This window comes from Seriola aureovittata, chromosome 15, assembly GCF_021018895.1.
Source record: "Seriola aureovittata isolate HTS-2021-v1 ecotype China chromosome 15, ASM2101889v1, whole genome shotgun sequence".
Classification (NCBI taxonomy): Eukaryota; Metazoa; Chordata; class Actinopteri; order Carangiformes; family Carangidae; genus Seriola; species Seriola aureovittata.
This window is the reverse complement of record NC_079378.1, coordinates 19,584,655-19,608,019: the sequence shown is the minus strand read 5'-3', so window position 1 is coordinate 19,608,019 and position 23,365 is coordinate 19,584,655. Positions and strand designations below refer to the sequence as shown.

Genomic DNA, 23,365 nt, shown 5'->3' with positions numbered 1-23,365 from the left:
GCTGCTTCTCTCACTTCACATTGGACACTGTTACTGTCGCCGTGTAAATTGTTTATAACCTCAGGGTTAAAGACTGCTATATTTGCATACATACAAATGAACAATTTAATGTTGATGAAACTGACATTAGGGCTGAAATGTTGACTTCGTCTTATATAACCACAGTCTCTGTCTCTGAGAATTACAATGTGACTGTGTTGATGAAAACAGTTACCGAAGTGGCTTCTGACTGGAGAAACTTTGTGTAAATGACCCATAATATTGGATTAGAATATATAAATAAATAAATGAGTTACTTCTCTTGGTTAAAGCAAGATTTAGTAATTGCTTACTGATAAAGCTGATGTGTGTCGTTGCTGTAAACATAAATAAACACTGCCAGATCATTTCGCTCCTCATTAGTCTTATGTCATTGTCCTAGTACACTCCACAAACTTAGTGGCCCTCACCCCACAACCCCCCCCAAAATGTAACGGTTGAAATCTCAAAGCTGTCATTATCCAAACCAGTTACAGAGCAACAATCCAAGATTTGAATCTACGTGATGTTGTTTTATTTTTACTGACACTGAAATAGACTTTAAATGCAATGCTCTAAAGATAAAATGTTCAATGTCAATCTCTTTTGTACTGTGAGTGTAAACAAGCTCGTATGGCTATTGAAAAATACGCACGCACACACACACACACATACAGAGTTTTTGTTGATGCCTTTCATACTTTCAAGGCTCTCACATAAGCTGGATGCCTTAATGCAGGAGGATTTAGCTTTGACCTTCAAGCACTTTTTCTGTTCATTACTTTTAGTCAATAGAGTTGCTAAAAACGGTTGGAATATTGACAGATTGAATGTGAAAAAAAATTAAAATAAATAAATAAAATTGAACATGCATTTAAGACCCCGACTAGCATTTTCCATATCGATGCATCTTTGTGCGCACACTTTTAATTCTGACACACGCACCCAAGAAAGTCGTGCAGAGGTCAGTGCAGGAGCCTCTGATAGTGTATCAGCATATCTGCTGAACACACGCCTGCTGGGAGCGCACAGAATATTACACCTATTGATAACAGAGAATGTCTGAACATTCAAGTCATTTAAACGTACCATCTTCTTAAATAATTCATGCCCTTCTCACAATGCATACATTGAGTGACTTTGCGACGCGTCATGCGGCATTAGCAGTGAGGGACCTGTGATGTGACAAAAACCAGCACAACATCTTAAGAGAAAAGAAAGACCTACCTCACATTTTAAAGTGTGACTGCAGATATCACCCCCCCCCCCACACACACACACACACACACACACACACTGTTACTGCAGCAAAGGTGTCTGATTAAAAATAAGTCAAGATTGAGGCAGATGTAGTTATCTGAGATCAAAGTTGGAATCATGTGCCCCTCTTCAATGCCAGGGGCATTTAAGCTCCTACAAGTATAAAACAGGCCTGAATCAAGTTGTTATTGTATTTCAGAAAAAAAAAAGCATTTTCCCTCAGACAACAACAACAACAACAGAATCAGTCAGCTGTCAATGAAAAAAAAAAAAAAAAAAAAACAGTCAATCCTGCAATTCAGGCAGTCAAAGTTAAATAACGAAATTATTTGTTCAAATGGATAAGTGATTCTGTTCTCCAATTTCTACTGAAGTCACCATGATGTTTATCAGAAATCAGACAGATTCACAGAAGAGATTACTGCAAGACTTGAGGAATATCTGAGGTATGGTTTACTGGTAACAATAGAAGTGATCACACAGGTTATCCTCCTTAGTTTTGATTTTGATTACATTTACACGAGGAATAACACAAAGATGTTACATTAAGCATAGCATTTCAATGTATCTGCCCTGTCTTATAGAAATAGTATTTAAATGCTATTTTTCAATACATTGATTAACAAAAAAAAAAAATCTCAGCTTTAGATTTCTCTCAAAACATATTTACTTTTGAAAATTACAATTATATAAAGATATTTTCAAGGAAACAGGGAAAAAGTGAGATTAGATTGTTATACAGCTATCTTGTTGAACTCAGGTTTTTCTTTATCACAAACCTGGCTCACTGTTAATCGCAGTAGGTCAGATTGGTAACGTATGCTGCACAGTTCGCTCACCCGCTCCAGGGCAAGTGTTTTTGACTAACTCATCTACACAGGACAATGTCTATGGCTTTTGTCCCCCATCACTTACACTTAAACTACTTTTAGAAAGGAACTCTTTGTGGTCAGCTTGGAAAGGGAGGACAGTCACAGCAACCAGGAGCCCTTTCAATGTACATGTGGGAAAATGAGTACTGCATTAAGATACACTTGAAAAAATGTGGACTAATCCTTTAAGGTCTTTTAAATTTTCATCATCCAACCAAAACTGTTAAATTTGTGATGTGTCAACCGACATTTTACTCTTCCTCCAGAGGAGGAGGACTTGCTGTGACAGACCCGCAGGGCTCTCTGTAGGCTGGATGTTATCTAGGGATAAAGAGAAGTAGAACACTTAAACTGTTGAGTTGTTGCAAAATCGGAGATGTCTGAGTAAGATTTTTTTTAAGATGTATTTAGTATATAACATTTTACTGACGTTAAGTAGAACAATCCATGGTGATTATTTATTTTATATTTCAAAATGTCCCTATTTTTGTACACATGGGGAAATTCACTGAATGTGTAACTGTTCATGCTGGCAGTGATACACCATAAGACAATGATGTGTTACACTTGTCAGTGTTCACTTGTGGCATTAACCAAGTTCCAACTTCCACTCAAGCTTTAACTTGGTGGTGGTAATATATGACTTCTGTGTGTTTGTCCTTTCATCCTCTAGCTTTAACAAAAACCATAGAAAACCTCAGTATAACCCCAAAAAAGATCACGAACTTGAATACCACAAGCAGTTCTTACAACTTGAACAATCATATAGGTTGTTTTTTTTAACTCTTTACCGTACCTTGGTTGTCATGGTTACAATAATAAACACACAGACTGTACCGAGAGAAGTGTACCTACCTTTGTCGCCATGGTTATTATAATAATGGTCATACCTTGGTTAAGTTTAGGCACAAAAAACTACTTGTCAAAGGGTCATGGATAATAGAAACAACATATACTGTCACCTTCGCGTGAGAATCTTAACACCATTCTCCTGTGTCATATTCCTGTGTTTTGTTGATCCATCCGTCCACCACAACCTCCTGCAAAGGCAGACATTCTCCCTCTTTATACCAAGCAGCCACACTTTTCCCTTTGCTCCAGTCATAAATACTACGACCACAAGAGGTTGCCGAACAACAAAACGTAACTCTAGGTCATAATAACCTGCTGCATAGATGACCTATGGGCTCGTTTTTTTTTTTTTTTTTTACAGAAAGATAGTCACTTGAATACATTTAACCATTAGCTAAGACAAAAGAACGTGTGTGATTGCAAATATTGTCGCAAAAACCTTTGTTGTACTGATCTCAGCCTGTCATCCCCTCATAGATAAGCCATGTAACATTATTGCCTGAGTGCCAGTAGAATCTGAATCCACTGAGTGAACGCTCTTTATTCTAGTAAGCTAAAGCTAGTCGTGGAGCAGGTTCGTAGACAGGAGGAATTATTAAGGGGTGCTAAGGCAGTGGCCCAGGCTAAGCAGGGACAGTGGGTGAATTGGGAAGGTGTAGACAAAAAAAGCTTAGCTGGAAAGAACTCTGGAGCATGGAGGAAAGTAGTATTAGATTCTTGATAGGGGCAACTTATGATGTACTGCCAACTCCCCAGAACCTAAAACTCTGGGTAAATGGAGACCCACTATGTTCATTGTGTTCAGGTACTGCAACTTTAAAGCACATTCTGTCAGGGTGTAAGGTTAGTCTGTCGCAAGGCAGGTATACGTGGCGACATAACCAGGTTCTAAAAAGCTTAGCTGCAGGAATTGAAGAGTTACGGAGGCAGGCAAATTTAGGAGGACCTAAAACAAAGAAAGTTGCAATCAAGTTTGTTCAAGAGGGAGAGAAAGTTGGTAAGACAACAAGAAGGCAAGGCAGCTTAGAAGGTGCTTGTGATTGGGAAATGCAGGTAGATTTAGGAGGAAAGCTTGTTGTTCCCCAGGAAATAGCCATTACAAAGCTAAGGCCTGATATAGTCTTGTGGTCTAGGAGTAGAATGAAAGTATATTTCATAGAGCTGACTGTTCCGTGGGAGGCCTTAGTTGAAGAAGCATATGAAAGGAAAAAGCTCAGGTATGCAGAGTTAGGGGCAGAAGCAGAGCAGCGAGGATGGAAAGTTAGGATTTGTCCAGTGGAAGTAGGATGTAGAGGATTTGTAGCAAGGTCTGTTGTCTCTTTGGTAAGGGAGTTAGGAGCAAGTGGACAGAGTGTGAGGAAAATTGTAAAGGACATGTCAGATGAGGCAGCAAGATCCAGTCAGTGGATTTGGATGAGAAGGAGTAATGGTAGCTGGGGGCCCAGCAGGGGGAGCACTTAGGATAGATAGACTCTTAGGAGAAGCAAGGAAGAAATCCAGGAAGAGGAAGTGTTTTTTTTTTTTAAGTGGGGGTGTGGCCTGTGTGAGCCTCTTTGAGACCATGCGGTTAGTCCAGGTGAGGTGGCCTGTATTGGTTGCTTGTATTGAATGGTTTGTAGTGTGTCTTTGGCTGTTTAGGTGAGTTTGATTGTTTGTTTGTTTGTTTGATGTCTTGGAGAGTGGGGGAGTAGGGGGGGTAGAGCACAGCCTAACCCGGCAGGGGAGAGTTTAGCTCAAAAGGCATCTCTCCTTGACTCTACCTCCCTCATTCAAAATGGCCGCCACTTTCTCCAACTGTTTAGGGGAGTTTGTTTGCTGAATCTGCTTAATCTGCTAGTGTGTTTTGTCAGAGTTGATGATGGTGTTGTTCGTGGTAGCATAGGCAAGATAAAGAAAATAGTCTTGGTGTGAGGAGCAGTGATGGCTGGCATTAGGGGAGTGACTCTGGGACGCCAGTGATCACTGTCTAGCCTCCTGGAGGTGTCGTGGGACCAACTAGACGAAACACTGGTGAAAGGAGGTTCCCACCTGATGACCCCAAAGACATGTTAGTTATCACTGCTCATTAGTCTGTATAGCTAAATTAATAGTTATCATAGGACATGTTAAGCTTAGGGAGCTATTCACTGAGTCTGGTCCATTTTCTGTAGCACAAGCTTTGTGTTTATCTTAAATTCAGTTTACACATGTTTTTTTTTTTTTTCTTTCTTCTTTTTTTCTTTCTTGGGTATTAGCGTTCTTTGGTCAGAGGCTGGTCCATTGTCTGCTAGCTCTGCCCGTCCTTGCATGATATGAATGAAGATTAGCATGGATTGTTTGAATAAACCACCCAGGGTCTGGTGTTAATGCGTCACAGCAGGAAATTATGTGAATGTCATTGCATGTATAAGTGAAATAAATGAGAAACACAATCTGCCAGGAAGAGCTGGGCTGCATACGGCTGCAACCGATCAAAAAGATGTTGATTTAAGTGAAATGGCTTTGTTCATTTGAGCATGTTAAAATCAATACCTGCAGCCTATATTTTAGAGCATGGCTAGTTGATCTAGGCAGCATAGTTTAGCTTTTTTTTTTTTTTTTCTTTCCCTCTCCTTCAGTCCGTGTTTGTGTGATACATCAAGAATGATTCATGTGGGCCGTGCAACAAACAATGCCATTCTAATTTGTCATTTCTGCATGCTTGGCACCCTCGCTTCGTGGTGGCGCTTTGGCAAGGTCACCGGATGTACCTGACCTGCTGTTAAGTAGAACAGTGAGGGTCAAAAACCTAATGCACATGACATGGATTGAAATGGATTGCCGTCTTATTTTATTCTCAAGACACCACTGTATGCAGCTGATTGCAGAAAATATTGCATATACCTGTGACTTTACAATAGTTCTCTGATTGATTATTATTAAACCCCTTTTTCTCCTCATACAGCACTGAAAGAAGAAGCCACCAAGGTGTTAAAATGACATCATATGACCAAATGTTGCACCCCTAATTGGCTGAGGGGGAGGGGTTGTCTGTGAACAAGTGCTTCAGCCCTCCCCCACTCCTTGTACCCTTGACTCTAATTAAGACCACCTATCTTAGATTTTGCTGAGGTCAGGGAGGGGATTTAATTTAAAAACCATTAAGACGTGCGCACAGACAGAACTTGTGTTGCATCCAGGGCAGATATAATTTTAATTAAGTCTTATCTTTGGCCAATTTCTGCAGAACAAGACATCATCATAATTCCGCAATAACAGCCTACAAATAAACTGAACAACAGTTTGGTGAATGTGATGGGCTTCTTTTTGGTTATTGTAGGCTTTTTCTGAACATATCATCTAGGTTAGTCTGTACATTTTCTGGAATTTGAAACAGAGGTATTATGAAGGTATTAACTGACGTGGGATATTGACACAAAACAGCAGGGATATTTTATTTTTAATGTTATCTCAAGGTCCACTTGTGCTGAAGTGCTTGTGCTCTACTATTGCAACTACCAGGAAGTGGGCAATAAAAGTATAGAGAAAATCTTAAAAGGTAAAATTATGCTTTTGTCACTGTATATTATGCAGTGCACTTAGTGTGTTTATCTTGAAGAGAGATGCTTTTATTGTGAAGTCACTTGTATGTGAGAAAAGACTGATGAGCACACAACAGAATGCAGACTGTAGCCTGTGAATACAAGCCATCAATACTTTCACACTTGCACAGACATTTGATACCAGACGAGAACACTGCCATGTGTCACTTGTATCTTTCCCCAGTGATGGCATCCAAAGCTGTCATTGTGTTGTCATTTGTTGCCTCCTGTCCAATAGCTTCACAGCGTGCCAAATTGATGTTAAGGTAAAGAAATTATCTTGTTCAGTCTTCTCATGAGACTCAAAAGCTGTCAGTAATTCTGAGTGCTGCTGTTAGATGTGCAGCAAAGTGCCACTCTCTTCCCAAGTGGCCTGCATCCCCTCCATGCATACAGATATGGACGGGGAGACGCAGCGCAGGAGCACATTAGCAAACAAAGTGAATGTGGTTTAGTGAAGTTCAGACTCTCATTAACGCCTATACACTGTCCCTGAAAGTTACCCTTTCTGCTCAACTTAATTATCAAAAAAATGAACTGAGAATTTCAGAATAAAACACAGCCACAGGCAGCAATAATCAATAATCAGGGTCTGAGCAGATGGCAAAAAAATTGCAAAATTTGAAAGTTTTCGAGCTGAATACCAGACGGCGTTAAGATGATTTGAGAGATTAAAATAGTGAAAGAATTTTGGCTCTGAGCCACAGGTGTTTTTCGAGATAATTGTGAAAACGTAAAATTAACTGTTACACCGCCATCTTGAGGTCAGTGAGTGTCATGAGTAGTGGGTGGAATTTGGAAACCACATGGTCAATTTTGTTCTTACAGGAGAAAAATAGTAAGAAAGAAAAAAACAACCACAACAAAGGACAACAGGTTTCCTGCAGCTTTGCTACTTGGACACCTAAATATAATCATAGCGTTAGTCAGCTGGGTCAGTGATTAATGCAGTTTGGATGAATGAAGTGTGTGTGTGATGTGTGCAAAAAAAAGAAAAAGAAAAAACCTAGGCCTAGGAGGAAGAGAAGAGTTTAACAAGGAAGCCACACAAATAGGCTGAGACCTGAACTAACAGTTCAGCAAGTAGTTTCTCCTCTGCAGTCTAAAGCAACGCCCACTGGCTCCTTAGCCCGGACACCGAATCAACATTCCTGTTTGTGCTGAGTTTGGTTACAATAGCTTAAGCCAATTTTGATTCCTGAGTGTTAATGTTATCTTATGATCTCAATGGCACAGGTTTAAAACTGTATAATTTCAAAATGGATTGATGCATCAAAATTCCTTTGATAACTTTTTTGTCAGCACTGTCTGGAGATGATGTTGAAGATTTTGTGAGAATGAATGGATGGCCTTGGACTAGTTTTTTTATATTTTACTTTAAATTTTTTGAAAATGCCTGTAAATTTTGTCATTTTCAGAGCAGACGGATGTATACAACACAGATATTAAATTTTTTCAACAACTTAGCGCAATGATAGACTAGACAAAAAAAAAAAAAACGGTTCAGCAAAGGTTCAGCTTCAGCCTTTTTGGTGGTGTGGAGGACACCTGAATAGATACACAATAGCTGCTTTATTACAAGGAGCCCTAAAGCAAATTTTATCTTTTTTTTCTTCTTTCTTTTGTAGATCTGTGTCATTCTAAGAGTAAAATTGTTCAGGTGGATGATGAATATTTTCCTTGCAATTCAATTAACTATAAGAAGTCCTTCATCCGTTTCGTGTCATGGTTGCCAAATCAATACAGCCAGAGGTCCCATTTGAAGAGGTTTTGTCCTATAGACCTCTATTTTTAGTCATTCAAAAGCATAGCAACAAAAAAACTGTTTCAAGTGCCACTGTGTAGCAGTCACTGAGCTAAGTGAAACCTATTCTTAGAATAGATTCATTCTCTGAATGTGATTGTCCGTAGTCAATGAAATTATTGTGAAATTTAACAATTCCTCAGTTTCTTTAGTAACTTCCAGGCCCCCAGGAGCCACTACTCTATGTCTGACAGTGTATGTCTGTGCACAAATCAACACAAATCAACATCTATGATCCTGTCATATGCATGGGTGCTCCCCATGATGAAATCATATTGAGAGTGGGTATGTCACGAAACGTGATTTATTATTTGTCATGTTGCTAAATAGCAGTGGTCCCTGTTATTCTCATTTAGGGGCCACTGGACCCAAATTTGGAGGCAATTTAAGCCTTTTGCATGTAGGAACAGTGCAGACTGCAGACCATATGGTCCTCGTGGTACAGGCAAGTGATGCTACCTGCCGATTAAAGGAGAGAGAGAGAGAGAGAGAGAGAGAGAGAGAGGCAGAGAGAGGGAGAGAGAGGGGGGTTACTTGAGGAACTGTCGGCGACTTAACGAAAAGAAAGATACTGAAGCGAATTCAGCTTTTTGCTTTGAGTGTTCACGACAGAAAGAAAAGAGAGCACCCAGGGAAAGAGAAAAAAACACACATACAAGGAGACTTGGCTGATGCATCTCGGCGAGAGCATCCATTTCACGGCGATTACTGTTTGAAGCGGAGGAGACGGTGCGCATTTCTCTGAGAACCACGGTGATCTTCTTTCCTCCGAAGTCAGTTTCCTAGAGCGGCTGGCGGGCGGAAAGACACTTCTCTCCCCCCCCCCCTCCTCCCTACGTTTATCGACACAGACAGTATTTCATAACAAGCCTGTTTTACTTGGAGCCAAAACCAGGTCGACCGCAGTTCCATCAGGTTTCGCTCCCGCATCTTTCTTTGTGGAGTGGAATTTGCGGTCCGCAGCGCAAAACGCAAAAGAAGAAAAAAAAAAAAAAAAAAAAAGAAGGAATATCAGACGGTTCAAGTTTTCCTGGAAGTTGCGCAGTGACAGAAAAACATGGGAATTTGTGGCCATTTGGCGGTGCCCGGGAAATGCCTTGTTGTCCTCGGACTTAAATTGTTATTCCTTGTACCTGCAGGAGTTCCGGCCAGAAGCGGGGATTCTGTATTAAAGGACAACATCACCGTCAGACAGGGGGACAGCGCCGTCTTAAAGTAAGTCTTTAACTGTATTTCATTACCACATCACTGATATGATCTCCTCTTGTGCGCCATGAGCACCGACTCCTGCAGCATGTGTGGGTTCTAAAAGCGACTCAAGTGCAACGGTCCAGGAGTTACTAAAGGTCACGATAACCTATATAGAAACGCTCAGATGCCTGTTTTTTTTTTTTTCCCATACATGGATTAAAAGCAGCCTATTGATACTGCGCGTGTGCCATTTGGAAGTTATGGTGAAACGTGCAAAACTCGGTGTTCAGCCTCTCCATCTCATTGCCCTTGAATGTTATTGATCCGGTTAGTTAATGTCTTGTTGAGGATGCACAGAGCTGAGGTACTCAAATTCAGCGTTAGGAGGGGTTGTGTACGTATTGATTTGAGCATGTAACACAAATGCAATTATGACTTTAAATTTCAGGGCTGAGTTGTTTTCATTACACTTGATGAAACGCTTTGGAAAACTGGAGAGTGTAGATCTTGCAGCTTTTAACAGTGAAACACCATTACCATTATTAATCACTATTGATCCTAGGGTCTTGTGGTGGTTTCACAATGATCTTATCATTCTTTAATCATGTGTATACAGTAATAATTTCCAGTTCTATATTTTCTCTCCTTGCTGTTATATTCCTCTTTATTTGCATCTATAAACTGTATGGTGGGTTTGCAGTATGCTTTTTAAAAAAAAAATATATATATATATATATATATATATATATTTTTTTTTTATAAGAATAGACCAGGTGTGGTGCTAGAAATCCAGAATCCCTGTGAAATGATACAAGATAGAGGCCCGCTCCACCCACACAAATGCACACACACACACACACACACACACACACACACACACACACACACAGTCTTACAATGTAATACATCTTTGAAGTGCAGCATTTACAGCCAAAATAGTATTTTATTATCACTATTAAGTGAAGAAAAAAACAGTTGAAACAAAAGATTCAATTAGGGGAAATTTTGAAATAAAAGAAAATGTAAAAGGGGAACTCTACAGAGAAGAAACAGGAAATGAAAACAATGTGAGTAGTCAAAACGTGTGCACAATTGTGGGGTAAAATAAACCTGTGAAGTTGGGATCTTCAACAGTCGTACAAATCTGCATCGTGTCACAGATGTTAATGACATTCTTGTTTGCTTACTTAAGTGTGATCGACAGAGCTGAGCAGACGTGTTCATTTGTGGTACTTATGTGGATGTGACATCACCAAGTCTGTTTGCATTCAGTACCTCAAGCTGTCAGAGCAGGGCAGCAGAGTTCAGCTGGCTCCACGCCGACTGAGATGGGATGTATTTAGACAGGAATTATCGCACAGTCTGATTACTGTTGACTAAGAGGAGCAGCTGAACAGTTTGCCGTGGCACCTTGGGTAGAGGAGGTGGTGTGCTGTAGCTGCACCAGCTCACCATGGAGGAGGCGGAGAGTAGTTCTCCCAAGATGGAGATCAGTTTAGTCTTCATCTTGTCTTCTCTGCTCTGTGCAGCCCTCAGAGAAGTAAGTTTGTCAATCCCGTCTCTGCCATTGCCTCCACTGATTAGGAGGACTTGTTAAGTAGTCTGTCGGATCCACTGAAACCATCCATTTCACTCTCCTCAGCCTGGATGGTGACAGGCTGAAATCCACTTCTTGCTGCTTTGTCACGCTGATGTCGAGCTGCACGTGGTTTCCCCTGTAGCAGCCCACAGAGCTCGTATGTCGGCTTTCGCATCCTCCTTATCCTGACCTGACCTGTGCACCCCCCGCAGTAGAGGAGTCATCAAAGAAGTTGTGGAGTTGACCCCGGGTTGAATCTTAAAAGGAAAGGTGTAGAGAGTGGACTCAAAAGCTGACAATAGAGATACTTGGGGCAATCCTGTGCCGCTTCACAGTGTATCAATACTCTGTCCTGGAGGAAGATGAACTGCTGCCTGTCAGTGAGCTAGTCAGTCCCTAATCCAGGAAACCATGCTATCCAGCTGCATCGCTTTGAGCCTCTCCCCAAGCAAGGGAAGGGGTGTCTGGATGGTGTCGAAAGCACCGGATGAAATCAAAGGACACCGTTCCCATCCTGCTTCTTAGATTCTGTGGGTGGGAATAAGGCCAGTGGTGGTGGTATACGATAGCATTGTCCTCACATTTAACAGCTCACTGCTACATGCCCAGGGCAACCTGACGCTGAGTCTGTCAGGACCCTACTGCCTATTCTGTGCGGAGCCTCTCTGAACTCCCTCATCACCAGAGTGGCAGCGATGCAGACGCTTGGAAGGGCAGCGGGTTGGTGAGGCTGGGACTCAGGGAGCTTGGGTTGGGGGCAGGAAGCCTTGGATAGGAGTGTGGCTGTGTTGGTGTTGATCTCTGACTGAATCAACATTATCTGAAGACTAGACAGGCTGAAATTGGCAGGTTTTGATTTGAACATTTTATGGATGACATTGCAGCTTTGAAACAACTCATTTCTACCAGGATACTAATGTTTTTCTAAATAAATGACAGTGTTTTTGTTAGGAACCTGCAATTTGCCACATAAACATGGCTCTCATATATGTATTATATGACAGTACTGTTATTCAGAAGACAATATGTTCCATTGCCATGCTTTTCCCAACATTTTCCCAAGGGTTACAATTACTTCAAGTCACCAGTGTAGCAGTTGCCCTACAAAGAGAGATTCAAACACTGATACACAGGTTTCACCTCAGCCAGGGCCCCGGTAAGCTTTTCAGTCTCACATCAGGAGTGGAAAAATGGTGCTGTGAGCCAAATCACACCGGCTTGTCAAGGGTTAAATGCTTTTAGGCCAGGGAAACTGCAACATTAATGTGATCCTGGCAATATGTTTTTTAATAAACGATTGTTGCATCTGAGTGATTTCCTGTTGCTGGCAAAACTCCTGAGTTGTTATTTTATTTCTACGGGGCTGTGTTATTTAGACAGTCAAGGGCAACACAAAGCAGCATCATTCTCACATAAAGAAAGCCACCGGCAACAGGAAGTTAAGCAGATGTGAGCGGCAGAATAATTAGCATCATTCAACATAGCTTTAGTAGCAATGTTACTACTTTTTTTTTTTTCTTTCCCAGAAATGAAAATTAAAGTGACACGTGCTAGATGAACAAGAAGTTCATGGCAATTTTAAGCCATTATATTATGTATGTTTTATTATGTATATTCAAGACCAGGTTATTATCAGGTCTTGATTTCAGATGTCAGTCAATAGAACACTACATTCCAATTGGCTGTGTGTGAGCAGCGGAGGGAGGGAACTTTGACGTTGTTGAAATAATGTAATGTAATGTTGAAATTAATCAACATACACTAATCGTACTTATTCAAACCTGTACAATTAACAACCTCTGAGCAGCCAAAGAAACACTTCACTGCAGGCGCTCATGCTTTTTACAACACATACATCCATTAATGTGCAGTCGCATTAGTCATCCTGTGTCCACCATTGGACCTAGCATGGCTATAAATTGTAATGCTGATTAAAATGAGCAATCTGTGATGTAAAATTACTAACCATTTTTAATAACTTATTATTTCTAGGAAAAATTTTATAAACTGGAGTTGAAATAGAAATAGAAAGCACAACAGTTCGATGTAGTGCCGGAAAACAAATTGATTTAAATAAGGAAGAATACATGTGTGATTACATATACAGATTGCATAGTTCCCATTCATGGGGAAAAATGGTCTCAGGCTTTTGGACCCCACTCAAGCAGTCACTAAGAAATGTATGGTATTATGAAATTGTGCAAATATTCATAGGTCACTTCAACCTCATGGGACCTGTCTATAAGTAGGGGTAAGTGGTCATACTGCTTCTACTTCCTTATCCTTGCACCTGCACTGACTATTTGACAGTATACTGATGGATGGATGGATTCTGTAGGAGAGACCTGCTCTGCTTGGTAGCCACAGTCAGCCTGCTCAAGCTATCAGCGCTGATGTGTTTTAGGACGGGTCAGTATCAACCGAAGGCAGCCGCTTCCCCTCAATGCCACTGGCTCTCCGCTGCTATGTCACTGACAGGGCCCCTTTATAATTTGGCTCCCTGTGGCCCTTCTCCCGGAGGGACAGACAGACAGCAGATAGGGCTCAGGTGATGCGCGGCTCAACCACGCAGTCGCTGTCTTAACCTTGTAAACCAGAGGGTGGGGAGCCAAGTGGCGACTGATGTTAGGCTGCTCTGATTTAAGGTGCAGTCACAACAGAATTCTCAAATTTTTTTATTTTTGTTTATTTTTGCGTGTGAGTTGAATTGTCTCCTGTGATAGTTGGAGTCTTTCTTTCAGAGGGAAATAGAGGTGAGTTTGTTTCAGCAGTAGCACTGCTTTTCTCATCATGTGATCAACTTGCTTCGTGTGGCCTGATTTTGGCAAGCAGGCATGTTTGAGAATAGACTGATGCATCAAATTCAGGGTCAGCACTCAAGTAGAGATTGGACATGCTGGGGGCTTCAATAAACAGTAGTGGGGAGGAGATTTTGGCCCAAGCATAACATCACCTGTTATCCTTGCTCTCTTTGAGTTTGAGGAAAAAAAAAATCTTTTTATTAAATTACCTCCTTCAGATATTTAACCTGCTATGCTGAAAAATTTAAGTGAAATGAAATCACAATCATCAAATTAAAATCAAATTAAACAGTAAATAATTACAAACTTTAGGGCTGGATCAATTGATTAATCAACCGAGTGAAAGATAATCATCAAATATTTAAAAAAGTGATTCACCCTTTAATCATTTTTTACTTAAAAAGCACTCCATTTTCTGGGTCATCCTTCTCAGGTATGAGGACATTCTGCTTCCCTCTGTTTTTATGCCATTGCAAACTCAGTGTCTCTCGGCTTTGAACTGTTGCTCAGTAACTACGTGACATTTGAAGATGTCATGCGGGAGTTTGTCAAGGGCGAGTGTTTCTGACATCTCATAGACTGAAAAAAAAAAAGAGTAATCGATTGATCATAAAAAAGAATTGAAAGGTGAATTGATGTCCTTGTGCTGCTTTTGTAGCTCTGATTCAACTGTAATGCAGCATTATATTGTAGTGTGTTTAATGCGGTTATGAACTCACAACCCTGCTTCAAAACCATTTTTTTTTTTCTAAATGTAACTGTTTGGGTTTATAATACGCATTAGTCAAGAGTGTCTATATTAAGATACTGAAGCTGAAAGCAGATGTCACTGTGGTTCATGTCTTATCAATTTCAAGCCGAGTGTCTTTCATATCATATCAAGTATTTGCCTCTAATGAGCAGGTAGGTATTATTTCCAGCCTTCATTTTTTTGTATCTGCACTCAGCACTTATTAAACATGGTCCCTTGAAATTTTGGGTGGTGATATACACGGCCCTCTGATTGAATGGCTGTTTTCAAGTCAAAGGAAATGAAACAAAGGCCCCGTCCATAATTGCAGCCTTTTTCAGAAAGCAGTGTAGAGCCATGGCACTGTCTGTTATTCAGCTGACAATGTCACTAAATCTGCAAGGCTTTTTTCTGATTTTCAACAAGAAACCAAGGATAAGTGTTTGCTTTTATCACATTCTGTGCATCCTTTTGCTTATAGCTTATGTTTGGAAACTGTCAGCCTGAAACAAGAAATATATGAGCCATAAGAAACACTGAAAGACTAAGAAACTGCAATATTCTTATGTTTGTTTTCCTCTTGCTCTTCCTTTCTCTCAAATCAGAGCTCACACACAACGCCAGCATTTTTTTTTTTTTCTTGTTAAGATGAAGGTTTTCGTGTATATAAGCCACATTAAATAATTCAGAGCAAAGCAAGCTACTGCTTTGAATAGGCTTCTGCAGGTCTGTGTATCTAGACTGGAGAGTTTTGAGTGGTAGGCTTCAAACATGCCTGACTTTTCTGCAACAGTGAATAGATTTTTTTCAGAAACATCAGCTAAATTGTGCAGAATTACTTGAAGTTTGGTAAAAACAAGTTTTTTTTTTTTTCTTTATGTTGCATACTACACTGCCTTGATCTCTTTGCAATATGTCCATAAATGAACCAATGGTATTCTGCTTTTTTACTTGCATATGTTTCTTTTATTTGGATCCGTTGATCATGACTGCAAGTTGGAGCTAACTAGCTCTCGTCTTTCAATTTAATTGTGCTTCAGACATTGACCTCAAGAACTGCAATGCACCCCAACTGCGATGATAGGTAGTTAGTTACAAATAAAAATGAGATCTGGCTCATGGGCAGACAAGGGCATCTTGTAAAGAGAAGCCTAAGGGGAGGATAATGGGAATGGACATAGTGAGCTCTGTTTCTTTGTTCATGATCTTACAGTGATGTATCATCTTAACCAGTACTTTTCAGAAAGCCACCCAGTCATGGCAAAACAAGCCCAGATCTTCACCCTCTACTCAAAGGCAGTTTCTCTACATCCTAATAAAAATGAAAATACAAATAAACCCGTGGATAGAACACAATCATTTCTTTCTTTACTGAAAAGTGGAAATGGTTATTATAACTTTTTAAAATAATTTTAGCAGTTACATAAAAAAAATAAATAATTGCAAGAAAAAAACATTTAAGTTATCTTTCTAAAAGAATTAATCATGCAATCAGATGCATATTTTATTGATTGTTATCCATATATTTCCATATATTCACCTTAAAAAAACATGGGTCTGTTGAGTTTACTTGTAAAGTAAAGGCCTTGGATGTTTCCCTGCCTGCACACACACCTCCTCCACCTTAAAATACTAGCCATGTATTATATATTTATTTATCGTTCCCTCAGCCCTTCTGTCTTTTTTATCTTGTTCAGCAACCACCAGGTTTGGTCTCTATGGTCTCAGAAGTAGGTGCATAGAAACCCTTTTAGTATGCACCACTGCAAATGTATTGTATTTCCATGACCACAAATCTATATTATTCATCGTTAATATATTCAAATTCTAATTTCAAAAATATCAACTTTGCATCAAAATATAGTATTTATGCCATTCACCTGTGTACATGACAGACTGAGCATACACCAGTGAATTCAGCAACAGTGCAGTGCAAGTGTAAGGCATCGAATTCAGTGGTTAAATGCGATATAAGGTTGAAGAGAGGGTAATGTAACACATTGAGGCCATTAAGTTCAAACTTTCAAACCAGCCTAATGATCACACTGTATTCAAATGAGTTCGATGCAGCGTAGCTTGCTGCATCAGGTAGACCCACCGGTCCCACTTACACTACCTGAGGATGGGGGTCTGGTGTGGATCGCATGTGCTGTTCTCCAGGAGTCCACCAGGGTTGCATCAGTCTTCTTCTAGCATTCCCCAGACATCCATCTTACACAGGTTGGGTTTCAGCATCTCTGTGTTGTCGTAAATCACAGAGATAGTCATTAATTTTTAATATCCAGAAACCTATGCGCTGTGCTGCAGTCCAACTAGATCCTCCACTTCTGAGAGCTGGCCACATCCATTACAGTCTGTCTCTGCTGTCCCCTCTCTGTGCATGTTTGGCTGCACTTTTCTGATGTCATTAATACTCATCAGCAACACCTTCTATTCATGCCACATTCTGCCAGGCAATTTACACTCCACTACTTTCATTCCCTTACCTACTTTTCTCTTTCCTCTTTTTCGGACATCCCACATCCCTCTTACTCGTCTAAAGCTACACTTATAGCCCAGCAAATGCTCTGTACAGACAAAAAGTAGTCCCAGAGTTTCTCCAAATCCGGGACCGTGCCTGACTGTTGAGTCAAATGTTCTGTAGTTATGACTGACCAAGAAGGACCAAGTCTGGTCCAGATAAAGTGGTACTTTGTGTGGAGATGAAGGATTTTGATTATTTTCTTTCTGGTTAAATGGGTGTTCTCGTGAAAAAAGTAATTAGTAAGTAAGTCTTTTGTGTCACAAATGGCAGACCATTATTTTCATTATTTTTTTTCAAATTTCCGCCGGGAGGCAAAATTAAGTTCACCTGCCCCTCAGGATGCCTGTAGGGCCTACTGTAAATCCATGTTGCTAAGCAACTATTTATAATAGCTAAATCAATCTAAAGTAGCTTCAAAGGTTTTACATGTATGACAACACAGAGGTTTGTAATGGAATATATATACACACACACACACACACACACACACACACACATTTATATACATATACATGTGTTTTTTGCCTGTAACGTGATAGAGACAGGAAAGTGAGAGAGGGGATGACATGCAGGGTCAGGACTGGATTCAAACCTGAACTGAGCCTAAGTGAGGTGCTCTGCCAGGTGAGCCACCATCAAGGAATATAAAATCTAAAAAAGAGTATATATTTTCTGTGTGGTCTCAAATTACATCAATTAAATGATGATTTTAAGATGGCAACCAACATCCAATAGGTTCCCCAGCCTATATGAGGTATGTCATTTGTTGCATAGGAACGTGCCAGCACCGGGCATACTGGACTTTCGTTGTCAGGCAGTTAAGGTTGGGGAGCCGTCACAGTTAAATGAGGATTAAGCATAAAATCTGCTAAATTAGATTTAGACAAAGATTGTGGTTTCAGTTAAAATAAGTACCTCCTTACGGTTAGAGGAGCTAGGCCACCATTGTTACAGTAATAAACACATGGTTAAGGTTGTGGAACAGTCATGGTTAAAACTGAAAAGAGAGTCTTTCTGTGTTTTGTTGACCCATCCATCCAGCCCATCCTCCCCCTAAAACAAACTTTTAAACTACGTCATCTGACTTCCTCCTTTGCTCCCATCAGAATTCTCCCAACATTCTCATTCCCTTATCCAGCCCGCTCCTCTGAAACACTGTAGAGTTGATATCAATGTACCAGTTCCATTTGACCTCCAAACCCTTGAATGAATTAAGATCGCTACATTAGAGTTGTAGCTATCATGCAAAGTGCTTAAGGTAAATTACAACATGGTAGATATTACTGTCTCCTCATAGTGGAATCTCTCTTCCTGTTTCTCTGTAAATAACTACTCCACAGACACATCAGGTTCTGGATGTGGTAAGATTTTGGAGCTGAACACAGCTTCAAAATAATTAGTAAAAAGTCATTTTCTTCAATCCTTAAGGCTGTAAGACTGGAAGTTAATTTTAAATATTTCCCATGTGTTATATGAAGATAAGTACGTTGAGATCTGTTAATTAATGACTAACTTAGCTTAATTGCTGACCTCTGTAGCATAAACGGTTATGTTTAATATATCATGGTGATTAGGGGGTGGGGGGTGTGTGTGTGGGGGGGCTCTAGTGGCTGGCTGTTATTTGTCTGTTTGCTGTCGCTGTTCTTTCTGTTTTAAGAGTGTGACTGTTGGTGCTGGAAAAGTAGGGCATCCTCTCAGAGGTGAGCGAGGTGCTCCTAGAAAGGTTGTGCATTTTGTGTAAGCACACTGTCTTTGCTTGCTACCATGAGTTTTGCATTTCAAGAATGCATCGACAACACAACGAGAAACTTTCATGTCAGAGAGGTCAGGGGCAAATCAGAGTCACGGCTAAATTGGAAATGAAAATAGAGAAAAGTCACTTGTGTATTATAGTTGTGCCCCCATTTTAGAGGACCGTTACTTGTTGCAGAACCTTGGTAACAAGGGAGTAACACATTCATCACTGCAGGCTTTCACATTTAAGTGCTGCCATATGAGTTGACACACTGTTGATGAGCATTATAGCAGCTGTTGAAATCTTGTATGCTATGTTCTTGGTCCGTGCCACTCGAGATCTCCCTCATTTCAGAAATGAGATGTCTCCGACCATCTGTCAACGGCGAGTGCTGGCCTCCCGTGACCAGACAAATCATTCCTAATTCTCCCGCCTCTTCTCAGATCCTGGATCCCAGACGTCGGCCGTCTAACAAAACAGATCCCCCTAATGGAGGAATATGGCAGAGAAAAGTGCCTCCCATTGATTCTGTTCCCTGGCCAATGCCGCCTCAAGGATAGTGCAGCTGAGCTATACTTAGAATCAAGGATGGGGATGGATGACGCAATATTTTTTTGTTCTTTTATTATGTTGAAAATGCTCTGTGAGGGCAGCGTGGTGATGAGACTTAACTAATCCTGACGGAGCAATTTCAACATAAACCAAGCAGCTACAGTCGTCAATTAGGAGCAGAATGCAGTAAATATGGCCGTTAAATGGGACTTGGCTGCCGGCCTTAGCTCACAAGCTGATCACAATGTGAAAGGCTTCCCGTGAACATGTCTATCATGGACCACACAGAGCATTACAGCCATTATTTTCAGATTACCAACTTGTTTATTCAAACAAACTTCATGAAACTGTCGCTCTCTTCTTTACATATATTGACAGGCATACTGTAAGCTGGACAGGCTTTCTTAGCACGCAACTTGTAAGAGACATTTTGATCAGTCTCTAAATACTGACATGAGACTGACAGTCAGATGTCTATTATACGTTAAAGCCTACGACATCCATTGAAACGGAGGCAGCAGTCTTCGAAGCGAAGGCATCCATCATCCCTGTGTAACTTTGGCTCCCTGCCTCTCTGATTAATGTCACATTTTAATGCACATAGTTTTTTAGTGTGGCTTTTTTTAGGCATGTTGAAATCGATAAGTGCCCTTGATTTATTATTGCAACCAGATATCACTGTCTGAGGACGAGGAAGGAGGGAATTCGTCTCAGTCTGCCAGTTGATGGTGCTCATTAATATGGATAAAACTGACTGGGAGTCATCTGGGAAGAATGTCATACCACATTAAACAAATAAGTGGCTGAAACCACTGGCTGTAATGAATTGATTTGCTTCACATCGATCCCCTCCTTTCTCCGCTGTTAATCACATTTGGGAATCATGTTCATGTTCTGAATTTGTGCAATTAAGAAATATTAAATATTCAAAGAGAAGGGGACTTAAGTCTGTGTTTAACATTTGCATCATTTAGTGTATTTGTTTCATTTTAAAACAAATTTCATGAAAATAGAATATCTCACCAGCACTTTGCCAAATGTAAAATTGTAATGTGTTATCAGGCAGTTGAATCAATACTTATGAATATGATGAATTCTCAAAAGCCATATTCCAAAGGATGATGTTTTATGATGTTTTCTTTTTCTTCTTTTTTTTTTTTATTCAAAGAAAACCATATGAGAATGGTTTTACTTTTACAACAGCACAACAACTTTTATAACACCCTGCTTTACATTCACCTGGTTAAACACTTCCACATTTGGGAGCTGGCCTGTGCGGCCGCAGTCTGCTGCTGTTGGCTACTGAGCAGCTCCGGTGGAGCAGTCAGGAGTTCACCCCCGTGGTCAAGGTCATATTGACAGTGATTGTTGGAGGAAAGGAGAGTGTTAAGCAGCTTTTATGTGGGTTTTTGTACGGCATCAAAGCCTGTACAGTATCTTAAGTATTTCAAAGAGACCTATGTGAGGAAAGATTACATGAACCTATTGAATGCAGCGCAAAGAAAACACCAAGAAGCAGTCCCTCTGAAAAGTTGAAACCAGTTAGACTTTTGGCAGAGCTCAAGTCATCATTACCGGATTAAATGAGCCAGGTACATTCATGCAGGGGTGCTGCAAAAGAGAGACGCATTTATTATCGATGATTCTGCTAAGATGGTTTTGAGGTGAACTGTATTTTAAAGTGGCAGCTGCTGAATGATCCATGGAAACACCATAGTGGACATAACTAAATGGGGCTGTGATGTTTTACAGTGTACGACTGGCACCGTGTCACCCAGAGAAATTCTCTGGAACGATTGGTAAATGGTGGTTGGACAGGAGGACAAAAGAAGAAACTACTGTAAAATCTTTCTGACATACAAGTTTGGAAAATCAATAAAGCTAATTTAGTTGAAGTCTTTCCTTGTTTATCAGTAATAGTCAACCCGGCCTTTTCTCTCTCTCTCTCTCTCTCTCTCTCTCTCTCTCTCTCTCTCTCTCTCTCTCTCTCTCTCTCTCTCTCTCTCTCTCTCTCTCTCTCTCTCTCTCTCTCTCTCTCCTCTCTCTCTCTCTCTCTCCTCTCTCTCTCTCTCTCTCTCTCTCTCTCTCCCCCCCCTCTCTCTCTCCCCCCCCTCTCCCTCCTTGGTACTAACTATGATCTCTGTTCAAATAAACAACTTTCTTTGGCTGGCACACTGGGAACTTGTTTATCAGTCTAATACAAACTGATGATTCAGCCCAGCAATCAACTGTTCTGTAGGATGTTCTATCAGAGGTACCCTAAAGATGAAGCAGCTGATAATTTACTGATGACACAATTGTGCTATTGTAACTTTAAAACAGCTAATCAAATGTCTTTTGACAGCATAAGGGCTTGAACTTTAAATTGTATTCTTCTACATAGTTATGTTAGTTTTGTATTTTTTCATAATACATCAATGTAAAATCATTTAATTTGTTTAATACATATAACACGCATAGTTTTTTTTTTTTTTCTTTTTGTAGATTCACTGCAGACAGACTTTACAAACAGCATTATGCTGCTCTGAGCAGCCTGTCATCCTTTGTGTGTAAATACCGCAGCTAATGCAAAAAGGCTTCACTGCACCTTACAGCATGTTTCACCTCTCTTCAGAAAACCATTTGTGTTTTTTTTTTTCCTGCTAAATTAGCTCTTTTCTAGTCTTTTATATGTGTTGTATGTACGCAAGTATTTGCAAGTCACTGGCTCAAAGTGGCTGAATAATAAAACACTGCAAAACAGCTTTAAATGTGGAACAGTAATGATTTGCGAAAGCTTGATTAGCTTAATGTCAGTATTGGCATCGATAAAGATCTGTGGGTCCCAAAATGTTAATTAAATATGACTATACGGATGAGGCTTTGAACGTTTTGTGCTCACTTACAGTAGCTCAGATTACATATAAAATCTTCAGTATGATGTAATCCAACGTGGTGGACTTAGTTTTGCAGCAACACTTACATTACCAAAGCCATTTTGGGACAGCTAACTCCACCTTTTCCCCACTAAAATATTTAGAGTTAATTTACTATACTGTGTATAATGTGTATAAATGCATTAATGGCTCTCATTTAAACTTTAAATGTGTCCATTAAGAAAAAATTATAATTTAATTATTGTGCATAGCTGTACATCTCACTACATTATTCATCAGTCCATTGCATTAACAGGGGCAGAAGTCACTACGTGGCCTTCAAGGCAGTTATTACAAACTGATGCATCTCTCCTGTGTTTTCATTACTCTGTGCAGCGCTACTACATGCTCACTCTATTCACTGAGGGGTTTGTATGTGTTAGGAGCTGAAGTGCTCACTCCACGCAACTCAAGAGAGAAGATGATGTATAATTGAGCAGGTCAGTGTTGAGTTTGACCCACATATTTTGCCTTTGGATTCCTTTGTAGATGGCAAATCAGTGAGAACCAGACTTTTGAGAATACATTTGATAGAGGTATGTGATTCTCTGCAACAGCAGGGGCCAGTAACAAGCAGCTTTTCAAATATATTTTTTTTACCAAAGAACCATAGAACTGGTCACAGTAGAGGGTGGCGGCTGTTGGTATTACCATTTAACAGTTTTTGAGGGTGAAGGACATATATACTGCCATTTGTTGTCTGTGTCAGCCAGTTTTCATCTCACCACGACATCTTGTAAGTCCTGGTGGATATATTTGATGCTTTCTTAAATGTATTGTTTGACAAAATTTGATTTGCGTTCACTGTAAATATGGATGACAACAACAACTACCAATATTCTTAAAAAAAATAAAGAATAGATAAATAAAAATAAATCTAGTGAGCAATGTTACCTCACTTGGATTGAGCAACTTTTGACCTGGATGCTGACGCCTCTGGTTGTTATCCTTCTTTCTGTTACCTTCTGCCTA

At 40.2% G+C, this 23,365-nt stretch overlaps 1 protein-coding gene across 2 annotated transcripts in view; it reads left to right on the top strand.

Annotated features, from left to right (window-relative positions):
* opcml (opioid binding protein/cell adhesion molecule-like) overlaps positions 1–23,365 on the top strand; it is a 304,122-nt gene that overhangs the window by 127,595 nt on the left and 153,162 nt on the right. The window contains exon 2 of one of the 2 annotated variants that reach the window (XM_056396764.1): positions 9,506–9,581. In XM_056396764.1, coding sequence (XP_056252739.1) covers positions 9,506–9,581 — 76 coding nt within the window. Of the gene's footprint in view, positions 1–8,857; positions 9,582–23,365 lie in introns of those variants that run through there. The other variant, XM_056396763.1, reaches the window with a different exon arrangement.